Source organism: Trichosurus vulpecula, chromosome 4 (assembly GCF_011100635.1).
Source record: "Trichosurus vulpecula isolate mTriVul1 chromosome 4, mTriVul1.pri, whole genome shotgun sequence".
In the NCBI taxonomy this organism is placed as follows: domain Eukaryota; kingdom Metazoa; phylum Chordata; class Mammalia; order Diprotodontia; family Phalangeridae; genus Trichosurus; species Trichosurus vulpecula.
In genome coordinates, this window is record NC_050576.1 from 160,869,057 (window position 1) to 160,882,226 (window position 13,170).

A 13,170-nucleotide genomic window follows, 5' to 3' on the forward strand; every position below is an offset into this window, starting at 1 on the left:
ACTTCAGGCATCTGGGTTTGATACGGGCACCTTTGGGGAAAGGCTGGATAGGAGGTTCTTGTCACCCAAATCTGAGGAGGTCTGGAGAGAAAGAAGGGCACCGAGCTGTGACTTAGGAGGTCAGGGAACTTGGGAGTGGACAGTGTGTATTAGAGGTAGGAAGATGTGACTAAAACGCTGCGGGGGCTAGGGGGTAGGGTAGCACAGATAGCTGCAGAAATATAAGTTCTGCATCCTACACCGTAACAGCAACACTGTGCGATGATCAGCTATGATGGACTTAACTCTCCTCAGCAATACAATGATCCAAGACACTTCCAAAAGAGTCCTGAGGGAAAGTGCTAACCACACCTGAATCTGAATGCAGATCAAAGCATACTCTTTCACTTGGTTTTTTCTTTCTCGTGGTTTTTCTCTTTTGTTCTGGTTCTTCTTTCATAACATGACTAATGTGGAAATATGTTTAACATGATCGTACATGTATAACCTATATCAGATTGCTTGCCGTCTTGGGGAGGGGGGAGAGAGAAAGAGACAAATTTGGAACTCAGAATCTTACAAAAATGAATGTTGAGAACTATCTCTATTAAGTGCAAAAAAACTAATATATATGTGCATATATATATATGTGTGTGTGCGCGTGTGTTTTAAATGTGTATGTGTGCATGTATGCATGTATGTTCTTTCAACGACAGAAAGAAGAGAAGAAACAGGTTAATGGTATAGTCAGGGTGGAGGGTGAGGATCACATTTTATGAAAGGGGTTTCTTTTTAGAGGCACAGAGCTCCCAGACTCCATCTCCACAAGGGACAGAAGGGAATGAGGGGGTAAGAGATGGGGCCTGGCGAGACCATCGAGGAGGGTTCTCCTAGCCTCCATCCCCCTGCTTACCTTGTCTCCCTCCAGTCCACGATCAGCACCCCCCTCTCAGTGTGGTGTGTCGATTCGCCCACCTCCTGGACCAGAGGCAGCAGGATTTCTGGGAAGAGGCTGAGCTGCTGAAGCTACAGGAGGAGGTGGTCAGGAAAATCCGGTCCAACCAGCAACTGGAGCAAGACCTCAACCTGATGGACATCAAGATCGGTCTGCTGGTGAAGAACAGAATCACACTGCAGGTGATGCATCAGAGCCCATACCAGACCCTCATGTTCCAGTCCATCATCATAAAGAGAGAGCCTACTATGTGCCGGGTACCATGCTAAGTGTCATCTTACAAATATTACCTCATTTAATCTTTACAACAACCCTGGGAGGGAGGTCCTATTACAATCCTCATTTTACAGTTAGAGAAACTGAGGCAAACAGCGGTTAAGTGACTTGCCCAATTTTGGCTCTGTGCACTATGGCGCCACCTAGCTGCTGCAGTAGATAGATCATATTGATCTGTATAACTTGCTCCCATCCTGCCTCCCATCATGGCATAGCCCTGGACGTACAGTCAGGAGACCTAGGTTCAAATCTAGACTCCTCAAATGGAGGAGCCATTTCCCTCCATTTGTAAAATTGGCCATAATGATACTTAAACTTACCGTCCTCACAGGTTGTTGTGGGGAAAGTGGGTTGTAAACCACATTGCTACATGCACATGAATTACCATCATTATTCTCCATAGCATAGGCTCCAGCTTAGACTGGTGTGCCCTTGAGGTGTGTTCTTGGCCATTCCCTTGCCTTGCATCCCAGGAGAAGTCCCCGAGCAGATCATTGCCATCTTCTTTCTTTAAAACTTCTGGATTTCATAAATCTTCCCCGTTCTTCATTCTACTTTGAAGACTTCTTTGCAGCAAGAACATTCTAGTCAAAGCCCTCACTTGCTACTTTGTCCCCGTCTATCCTCAGTGGAGATGGAGTCCGGCAGACAGACCCCAAAGAGAATCCCTTTTCATACAATATCATTTTCCCTCTTCTTGCCTACTCTCCCCCTTCCTTGCCTCCTGTAGCATAAACTGTATTTTCTGCCCTCCCTTCCCTCGGGGTAGAAAGGGAGTGTGCTGTTCTCAGTGAAAAGTCACCCCCTCACCCTGATCGTGGCCCTTAATTCTATCCCCCAACTCATCTTGCTGATGAGGCACCTGGGTGGCTCAGTGGATAGAGCACTGGGCCTGGAGTCAGGAAGACCTGAGTTCACATTTGGCTCAGACTCTTACCTTGTGACTCTGGGCAAGTCACTTAATCTCCATCTGTCTCAGTCTCCCCAGATATAAAATAGGGATAATAATATCCCCTACCTCCCAGGATTGTTGTGAGGGTCAAATGAGATAATAATTAAAAGGGCTTAGCTTAATGCCTAGCACATAGTAAGTGCTATATAGATGCTTATTATTAATATTAGAGATCATTGTAAAGCACTTAGTGCCTAGCACATAGTAGGTACTTTGTAAATGTTACCTATCATTGTTATTAAATGAGATGATTGTTAAGTGCCTGCACATAGTAGGTACTCCACAAATGCTAGCTGCTGTTGTTATGATCACTTCTCCCCCACTCTCCCTCCACTTATCAATTGCCCCCAGGTTCACATCCATGCCTTAAACTGCAACTCTTGGCTGCTAAAAGGTGAGGCTCTGCCTCTGCCCCAGCGCCAGCGTCAGACCATATGTTCTGGGTTGGATCTTGAGGCTTCCTTCTCTTCCTCTCACCCCCAGGAGGTTGTTTCACACAGCAAGAAGCTGACCAAGAAGAACAAGGAGCATCTGTCAGACATGATGGTGCCGGACAGGCGGAAAGGATTAAAGTCACTGAGCAAAGAGAAACGGCAGAAATTGGAGGCCTACCAACACCTCTTCTACCTGCTCCAGGTGAATAGAGGACGCTAGAAGGAGAAAGAAGCCCTGCCCTCCCACTCCCCCAGCTCCCTCTCAAGGTCATGGCCATCTTCCTGCATCTGTATGAGTCAGCCTCACTGGTAACGTAGGACCCTTGTGACCTCTCCCTTGACATCTTCAGTGACCTGAGGTTATCACATCTGTCCCTCTTCCTGATAAGCCACTGCCTCTCACCTGCCCCAGGTGGCAGTGATCTCTCTACCACCTAAGAGATATTCCTTTTATGGGTCTCATCTATAGGCCTCTTGCTGCTATTTACAACCATTACTGTTCCTCTCTCCTGCAGACACAGCCCATCTACCTGGCCAAACTGATCTTCCAGATGCCGCAGAACAAGACCACAAAATTTATGGAGTCAGTCATTTTCACCCTGTACAATTATGCCTCTAATCGCCGAGAAGCCTACCTCCTTCTCCAGCTCTTTAAGACTGCCCTCCAGGAGGAAATCAAGTAAGTGTGACAGGCAGGTGGGTATGGGAGGGAAAACACCAAGAATAACTTGAGACCAACGTGAGGAAGGACTTAGTGTTGGAAGATATCAGAACCACTTCCCAAGGGAGTCTTTATTTCTAGGAGTCTTGAACAACCAAAATGACCATTTCTTCAGGTGTGAGCATAGAGAATTGGGCCTGGGTGACGCCTTCCTCGTCTTCTTACTCTGGGTCAGGGGTGGAGTGGCCTCACGATTTTGTGGTGGCCATTTGGCAAGGACAAGACGTGACACCCTATGTGAACACATTAGCAGAAAGGATGTTGGCTAAACAAAGGAGCTTCCCCTAAGCCTTGGAAACTCTAAGAGCAAGTTCCTAAGGGACTGAGGCCTTAAGCAAGGGGCAAAAGGGATGATGGGGTTTTGAGCTGGAAGGAATCTTAGAAGTCATCTAGCCCAACCTCCTCTCATATTATAGATGAAAAGTCTGAAGCCCTCAGGGAGAAATGACTTGCCCTAGGATGCACAGGTAGAAAGTAGCAAAGTCATAATCAACGGAGTTCTAGGTCTCCTGATGCCAAAACCAGTGCCCTTGCCGCTGCCCCATATAATGTCTCTCCCACAAGCTGTTAAGTGGTCAGTTCGTGGCACCGTATTCCCCACTGGTTCAGCAGGGAGTATGGCACTGTGCGGAATCTGGAGAGTGGAAAAGAATGTCCTCTTGTATCCTAGATCCAAGGTTGAACAGCCCCAAGATGTGGCAATGGGCAACCCGACGGTAGTCAAGCTAGTGGTTAGCTTCTACCGAAATGGCCGGGGACAGAGCGCGCTTCGGGAGATCCTGGGCGGGGTGATCCAGAGTGTCCTGGAGGACAGGACGCTCAGTGTCCACATGGACCCCATTCACCTCTATAAGACCTGGATCAACCAGATGGAAGCCCAGACTGGGCAGCGGAGGTGAGGAGGCCAGGAGAAGTAGGGAGCTGATGTGGATTGTCTTTTGTCACCTTGGTCTTAGGCTACACAGGTGGGGTGGAACACCTTTGACAGGTGGTGACCAAATGACAGTGCTAGTTGGTGTAACTTAAGTGTCAGCTTTGATGGAAGAATAAAGGGGGTGGGGGGGTGAATAGGAAAGGTAGAAATGAGATATCTCTTTATGGTGATTTTCATGGGATTTATGCAAATGAGATCATATGCAAATGTGCTCACTTGTGCAAACAAATGACCGGGCAGGATTCCTGGGTTGGGAGTATGGAGGCTTGTGTGCAGCCCTTTGCAACCTAATAGGCAAATGTAGCCAAATGCCCCATCCAACATGGCGGCCTATCAGAATTGGGGTTTTATTGTGGGAATCTAGGTAAACAGATGTTTACCAGATGTATAGCTTAGTGAGGGAAGTAAGGTAACCTCATGGGAGTGGGCGGCTCAATAGGGCCATGTATACAGGGTGAAGATATTTCTCAAACTGAAGGAGGTGGGAGGTAAATCTGTTCTGGCCTAGTCTATCCCCTTCCCCCTCCCTCAGGTCTGCTCCAGTGCAGACTCAGGGACTTCCAGCTATTCTGGTATAAAAACACTTTTCCTTTTAGCCTCGGTTTCCAGGCCTGCCTGCTTTGTCTGCTCTTTTTCTTCATCCCTTTTGGGGCTCATTCCTCAGATCCATAAGTTCTTCCATCCCCCTTCTGTCTTCCTTTCCCTGAAACCTTTCCCCCATTAGAATCTCTCCTGTCTTCCCTAGCCTCTTTTCTTTGCTGTTGCCTGATCCCCTCTGATAGGGTTGCCCTGAGCAAGGTCTTAAAATTTCAGGTCATTACGTGGATTTGTTTGAGGACTGGGATTTCCTTGGGATTGGTGGCATTTTCTACAATGTAATTTTAGACCATGGAGGTAGCTCAGTGAACCAACCCCTTGACTCTCTCTGTCCACAGCTACCTCCCCTATGATGTCACCCCTGAGCAGGCCCTGAGTCATCCTGAGGTCCAGAGACGGATGGACATCTCCCTACGAAGCCTTCTTTCTGTGACAGAGAAGTTTCTTGCGGCTATCACCTCATCCGTGGACCAGATCCCGTATGTAGGCTCTTAGCCCAGGCAGAGAATTAAATTGGTGAAAACTCTAGCAGGTGTGAGGTACGGTAGTCAGGGCAGGGAGGGGCAGCTTGGAAGGGAAGAGCTGGGTGATGTCAACCTGGAAGGATCCTGGAGGAGGAAAGAGTCGAGTAGAATTGGGAAGGAAGGGAGGCTGTGAGCAGCTGGAAAGGGGCAGTTTGGGCCAGGAGAGTTTTGGGTAGGGGTAGAGGAGTCCCAGGATGAGGCAGGTGTGCCTTAAAGGTCCTTCCTGAGGAGTCAGACCTGGGAAACCTTGTGGTTTTGGTCATTGCACTTAAGGGGAAAAAAAAAAGACCGATGGTAGCAAAGAAGCATTAGAGAAGAATGCTTAAATTTCATGGTGGCAGTAGGGGTAGGGGAAAGGAGGAGATAGGTGGATTTGCCACATGAGGATGGACTGAAAACAGCAGGACTCTTCAGCCTGGAAAGACAAAGGTTTGGAAGGGGATAACAGTAACAATAGTAGTCCAGGTTCCTAGAGTGCTTTAAGGTTTACAAAGCACTTTCCTCATAACCACCCTGTGAGGTAGGGGGTAGATTACTATCCCCATTTTACAAATGAGGAAACTGAGACCCAGAGAGATGAAGCGAATGGCTGCCCAGCTAGTGAGTGGCTAGGCTGGGGCTTGAACCTAGGTCTTCCTGATTCCCCGCCCAATCCTCTTTGAACTGCTGTCTCTCATGGCGTGTATGGGTAAGGTGAGCACTCAACTCCACTCAGCCATCCTTCTGTCTATCCATTTGTCCAGTGGACGTTTATCCAGCGCTATGCCTGATGCCGTGTGCTGGGTGGAAAATGTCACAGGTGAAACATAAAACAATCCCCACCCTTGAGGAAGTTCTAGTTGAGTTGGGAAGTCAGAATATACATGTTACGTGGGTGAGTAGAATAAACCTTGGGATAGAAGACCAGGGGCCTCCTCCTCTTAAAGTGTGGAAGAGACAAGAAGTGCACACTACATACTCCTATCCCCAGAAGTGAGGGTAGAGCCTAAAAATGGGCTCAGGAAGGGTCCATAGAAATAAGATCATGAATAGCTCAAAATGAGCTATTAAGGACAATGTGTTACGGAAGGGCATCTAGGTGGCACAGTGTGGATAGAGCGCCAAGCTTGAGTTCAGATCTTGCCTCAGACGTATTGGCTGTGTGACCCTGGGCAAGTCATTTGACCCTGTTTGCCTCAGTTTTCTCATCTGTAAAATGAGCTAGAGAAGGAAATGTCAAACCACTCCAGTGTCTTTGCCAAGAAAACCCCAAATAGAGTCAAACGCTATTGAAACGACTGAACAACATTATCCTGGGAAGAAAGCTGCGCCTGGAGTCAGAAGACAGGGTTGTTTCTTGGTTCTAGCTCCACTGTTTATTAGCTGTTTGACCTCAAAACAGTTAAGATTGAACTTAGCTTCAGTCTCTGCATCTGTAAAATGGGACAATAGTATCTGTACCTCAGGTGTTGTTTTATTTGGATGAATTGGTCCATTTAACAAGTATTCATTAAACACCTACTACTGTATATGTTAGACACTGTGTTTGGCAGCTGGAAATACCAAGATGAAAACAAATCAGTAGCTACCCTCAAGGAGTTTACATTCTATAGGATCTGTGGTCTCATCCATGTGAGTGCTTCCTTCTGTGATGTACCTATCCACTCCTCATACTATGCAGTTCTTGTCCAGACTCTCCCATAAATCCTCCATAGAATGGTATCCTTTATGTTCTTTTTTTCTTTGCATTTCTTTATTGGTGATACGTCACAATCTCCCTGCATCTACCATGCACCACTCTATTGTCCTCTGGGAGACCCACAACTTTATTCTTTGGAGACTATCATCTTCTTTGACTTTAAACCATCTGTCATCGCTGGGAGAATAAATGAGTTTTTTTTAAGGTAACTTTGTCTCAAGAGGAGTCTTGGGATCATTAAAAGCATTGCAAAATTTCCCAAAAGTAACCCAACTCACTCTTCTATTCAGTCCTGGGCCCAGGTCATTGTTTCTCCTCAGTCTCTGTTCAGAATATAAATACTGAATGGACCAACTCTTGGGGTTGTCCATCTAACTACATATCATAGTCCAGACTAATAGTCATTCCTCATCCACTTGGTTTTTCCTGTGTGCATAGTTCAGCCAAACTCTTTTGAGTGATAATGTATGTTGTTTAGGGGGCTCTTCAGTGTTCTAGGACTTCATATGATCAGCACAACATTGTCTACAAACAGAAGCATCCAGAAGATCTCACTACCTATAGAGAATCTGGACTCTGCCCTGAACATTCTTTATGATAGTGGCAAACATCTTTGACAAGCATGACTTCTTTGTTTGATATTTATAGAGGTATATAATGGATAGAGAGCTGGACTCAAGGCCAGGAGGACCTGGGTTCAAGTCCTGCTTCTGACACATCCTGGCTGTGTGACCCTGGGTAAGTCACTTAACCTCTTAGTGCTCTAGGCAGGTCTCTAAGACTATAAATTGGAGAGAAGGATCTGATCTTCCTACAGGGAGTTGGCATTGGTAGAGGGAGTTTCCTTATTAGTGAAATCACAAGTCCAGTGTCCATCTCTTGATGTCAATAATCAGAAGGTCATTGAACAAAGGGATGGATCTCTGTTGTCACACCTTTTCAAGGAATCATCAGTGACTTTGACATATGTGTGGGCGACACCTTGTTGGAAGAGAAGGAGCCTTTAAGATGGGATTTTACTTTACTAAACCAATTATAGTCCGGACAATATGTCAACAAACCACAAGCACTTTGAGATCTTGTCTTCCTTCTAATTCTCGCCAGGAATTGTGTGACTGTAATGACCCACTCTGCTGTAGATTACCATTTGTGAGTCTTCTTCCTCCAACCTTCATCAAAGATACCCTCAATACTTGCATAAACCATTCTCGTAAAGATTATTTTAGAAATGAGGAAGTAGGTATTTGGGTCTCTGGTTCTTGATATTCTCTCAGCCACCTTTTCTTGGCATCAATAAGGTTGATGGTTTTCCCTCGAGCATTTGGCATATCCTCTCTTCTTTCAGACATCCATCTGAAGATAGCAAAAAATGGTGCCCCCCTCAGCATCTGTACTTGCTATGCCACTACTCATCCCACCTTCACCTTTTCTGTCTCTTCCTGTCGTATACTGTAGGCTCTGATATATTAGAGTTCAGTTGTTGCGGCTCCGTCGTCACCGATGGAGAGAAGGATTAGAGAAATCTTAAAATATCTTTTTCTTCCTGGTTAGTTCCTTGTCCTTCGTCTTCCTTTCAGCCAGCTGGGTGACTCAGTGAAAAGAGCGCTGAGCCTGAAGTCAGGAAGATCTGAATTGAAATCCAACCTCATACACTTACTAGCAGCATGACCTTGGGCAAGTCACCACCGTGTACCTCAGTTTCTCTAGCTGTAAAATGGGGATCGGGATAGCAGGGTTGTTGTGAGGATCCAATGAGATAATGTTTGTGAAGTTCTTAGTATAGCGCCTGGCTCTTAATAAGTGTTCTATAAATGCCAGCTATTATTGTCACTATTATTCCATTAACATTTTTAAATGCCTTTGGGATCGTCTGGCTAGTTGGGCACTTGCCAGGTGCTCCGCAGACCTGTTGCTCTTCCCACTGCTCTCACTCTTTTACGAGATGATATCGTTTATAATCTCGTACCAAACAAATTTACATTCTAAACCATCTTATCTCTCTTCACTTGTCAAGGATGTCAAGTGTTTGCTGGCCGAGGTGGGTTTAAAGCTCTTTCAGTTTCTGTTGTAGCAAAGTCTGTGTGGATTTTCCTTTTTATCTCTAGGTGGAAGTTTTTTTAATAGCTTATCTTCTCATTTTAATTTGGTTTTGATTTTGGTCTTCACTCTAACAAGTTGACGATCTAAATGTCCCACATAGACAGCTGATTTGGAAGTGACTCCCACATCTGTAACCAGTCATTTCCTGTCAGTTAGAATATAATCCGTTTCGGGGTTTTTTGTGATTTTTTTTATTCAGTGTTCCCAGCGTCCAGAACCTCCCCTCTCATTAAAGAAAGTAGTCACTCTACGTAGGCGTGAGGCTTCTACTCAGCCTCTGAGCCTTTGTTCTCTCTTATTTCTTAATCCTGAACCAGGTTTTCCATTCCAACATTTTTCTCTGTCATTCTCCCCCACGGCCGTCTTTGACTTGACGTAAATGTGTAAATCTGGAATGTCTTATCAGATTCTTTGGAGAATTTCCCGACCTCCATTTCCCCAGCAACAATTGTTGACGTGTAAGTTGCAATTATTTTCATGATGATCTTTTCTCCCAGCTCTTATTATCAACACAGCAAAACAAAGATCCTGTGAAACGCTGTTTTCTTGTTGCCCATGGACTGCAATAAAACCAAATCTCATCAGCTCCTCCATCTGCTTCTCCAAGGAGAAGTTGTGAGCCATCCTTTCGTTCAGCTACAACTTCCTCTTGGGCTATGGTTGCATTTATACACAGTAAGAATGTCAGAATCATAGAATTTGAGAGTGGCTGTCTAGTCTGACCCATACGCAAATGAAACCCCCATTATAACATGCCCAACGAGTGGTCACCCAGCATCCAGTTCATTTCTTCCATGAAGATGTCTACCAGACAAGGACTTCCTACTTAGAGTATCAACAACCAAATTCATGTTTATGGATGGTCTAAAAACTGATTCTTAACACCCTCTGCTTCCTTCTCGGTCATTCTGATCTTGTCCCTGTAGGAGAGGAAAGGGGCTGAATGAGACTGAGGGTCGTTTATACTTTTTCTTTATTTTATGACTTGCTCTGGCCAAAGGACTCATCACCAAGTGGCCAGCCTGTTGGTGAGGGATAGGGGAAGCCTCTCCTGGCTTAGCGAGGCAGACTCTTGTAAAGAAGACATGGTCTGATGTTGTAACACCCAGGCTCTCTAACTCCGTGCCACTAACTCCTCTCTCATACTCAGATCAGTCTATGGCCAGCCTTGTTATTTCTACCTTCACAGCATCTGACCCCTTCTCCTCTGAGACACTGTGGCCACTGTGGTGCAGGCCCTCCTCACCTCATACCTGGACTGTTGCAGTGACCTGGGGTGGCTCCCTCCCAACTCTATCCATCTTCCATACAGACACTAAAACACAAGTCTGACCCCGTCACTCCCTGTTCAATAGACTCCGGTGTCTCTCATCCCCCCCATTAGACTGGGAGCTCCTTGAAAGCAGGAACTATCTTTTACCATTCGTTATATCCCCAGGCCTTGGCACAGCGCCTGGTGTGCCATAAATGCTTAATAAATGCTTGTCGATTAACTGCTTTTTAGAACCCTGCACAACCTTTAGTGTCTTGTACACAGCAAGTGCTTAATAAATGCTTGTTGACTAACTGGTTTTTAGAGCCCTCCACAAGCCTGGTGCCTTCCTGCCTGTCCAGTCTTCTTATAGTTACTGCTTTGTGGTGCCTTTTCACTGGCTGGAATTTGCCTGGAATGCTCTTAGCTGTCTTCAAGAGTCACCTCAAACCCCATCCTTTGCAGGAGGCCTTTCCCAGGCTGCTCCGGTGCCTTTCTGTTGAGGTTACCTCCCATTTATATAACTTGTATTACACGGTTATGTGTACTGTCTCCCCGCCTGGAATGTGAGCTCCTGGAGACCTCTTTATATCTGCAGCATTGATCGGGCAGATAGATGCTCATAATGTTAATAAAATATTATGTTTGTTAGTCGTTGACTGATTGAAGTTTTTCAAGCACGGTCGACCCTGCCTTCAGAAACCCAAACCATGACAATGCACCACAGTAGGCCTTTGGAGAGGTGCTTTTGTGAGGGTCAAATGAGATCATTCAGGTGAAGTGTTTTGCAACTAAAACCATGAGGGCAGCAAGGTGGCACAGTGGATGGGGTGTTGGACTTGAAACCTGAGTTCAAATCCAGCCTCAGACACATTAGCTGTGGGACCTTGACCAAGTCACTTAACCCCTGTTTACCTCAGTTTCCTCATCTGTATAATTTGCATAATGACAGCCCCTCCCTCCAGGGTTGTTGTGAGACTCAGACGATATAATAATTGTTGGGCTTAGCACAGCGCCTGGCACTGTATATTTTGGTTATTATTATTGTTGTGTCCAAAGCACTTTGCAAACCTAAAGCTCCATGTAAATGCTAGTTACGCAAACTACTGTTAACATTCCGGGAGCGCCGAGAGTGTTGGAGGTGGGACCAGGCACATACTCTGTGCTCCGTGAAGGCAGTCCTCGACCTTGGAGGCCAATTAACAAACACCATGGCAGGCATCTGCATGCTTCCATGGCATGTTTCTCAGTGCCACGTTTAGAGACCACTCAGAATTCTGGGTTTGATGAACTTCCAGGATCACATATGTTATGTGGACGTTGGACGTGTGGTCATAGGGAGCTATGGGAGGTGCTTGAGCAGGGAAGGAACATGATGCTCTAGGAAGGTAAATTTGGTGGCGTCTATGCAGAACAGATTGGAGAAAGGGAGAAGCCAGAAGCAGAAAGAGACCAGCATGGGGCATCGAGAACTGTACCAGGGTGGTGTCAGTGGGTATGCAGAAGAAGGGGCAGAGGCAAGAAGCGTATGTGAAGGATCTGAGGGGGGCACGGTTGGAAGCTTAGCAGGAGTCCCTCAGTCTTCATTTTCGGAGGTGACATCAAAAGGCATAAGCCTCAACAACGAAGAGAGAAGTTCTCTCGCTTGATGCAGTTGGATTGGGGGTGGGGAGAGGAACAAGGACAGTGACGTAAGTCCCGTGTTTTGTTCTTTCAGGTATGGGATGCGTTATGTTGCAAAGGTCCTGAAGACTTCCCTGGCTGAGAAGTTTCCCAGTGCTACAGAAAGTGAGATCTGTAAGGTGAGTGCCTAGGGTGGTTAGGGTCACCCTGGTCATCCCCTTGTCTCCAAACAGGATGGCCTCTAAGCCTTCTTGGTCCCAGAGCTCTCCCCAGAAGAAAAGGAAGGAAGAAAGGAAAATGCAATGGAACTCTGAGGAAGGAGGACAAAACTGACCCAAGCCTTGAGGCAAAAAGAACTGGATTTTCCTCCTCTTCCAGGAGTCTGCTGGTGGAGGCAGGCCTGGCTCTGCCTCACTTTACTGTGGGATGTTGGGCAAGTCCCCTTGAGGGCCTTGGACTGCACCCCAAAGGTCCTGGAGGGCTCTAACACTTGGTGGGGGCTGGCTTGTGATTCTCTCCTCTCCTCTACACCCTCAGGTAGTAGGGAACCTCTTATACTACCGATTCCTGAACCCAGCTGTGGTAGCCCCTGATGCCTTCGACATCGTGGACCTGGCGGCAGGTGGGGCCCTAACATCCTCCCAGCGCCACGTCTTGGGGGCTGTAGCCCAGCTCCTCCAGCATGCTGCAGCCGGCAAGCCCTTCTCTGGGGAGAATGGGCACCTTCGGGTTCTGAACTCCTACCTGGAGGAGACACACCTCAAGTTCAGGTCTGTGGGTCATGCCCCAACCTGTGCTTGGCCCCTGTGGGAATCTTCTCCCTCCCCCATTGTTGGCCCAAGCAGAATCCTCTTACAGAAGAATTCTGGGTGGCCAGTGGAAAGAATGTTCAGTGGAGAGCAATTCTTCATTGGCTGTATGACTTTGAAAAAAAGTCTTTTGAAAAAGTCTTTAAAAACTTACACTTCTCTATCATGTTAAAGTTGATAGAATGCTTTCTTCACAAAAATAATCCTGTGAAGGAAGTTGTTTGGGTATTATGGTTCCCATTTTACAGAGGAGAAAGCTAAGTCTGAGAGAGTTAAGTAATCTATCCCAGGCCACACAATCTGGCCATTGTTTGTGTCAGGATTTGAACCCAAGTC

At 46.5% G+C, this 13,170-nt stretch overlaps 1 protein-coding gene across 1 annotated transcript in view; it reads left to right on the plus strand.

Annotated features, from left to right (window-relative positions):
* The window catches only part of IQGAP3 (IQ motif containing GTPase activating protein 3), a 62,715-nt gene that overhangs the window by 41,528 nt on the left and 8,017 nt on the right, over positions 1–13,170 (plus strand). The window contains exons 23-29 of the mRNA XM_036755365.1: positions 908–1,116; positions 2,646–2,798; positions 3,112–3,275; positions 3,988–4,212; positions 5,187–5,327; positions 12,120–12,204; positions 12,563–12,795. Coding sequence (XP_036611260.1) covers positions 908–1,116; positions 2,646–2,798; positions 3,112–3,275; positions 3,988–4,212; positions 5,187–5,327; positions 12,120–12,204; positions 12,563–12,795 — 1,210 coding nt within the window. The remainder of the gene's footprint in view (positions 1–907; positions 1,117–2,645; positions 2,799–3,111; positions 3,276–3,987; positions 4,213–5,186; positions 5,328–12,119; positions 12,205–12,562; positions 12,796–13,170) is intronic.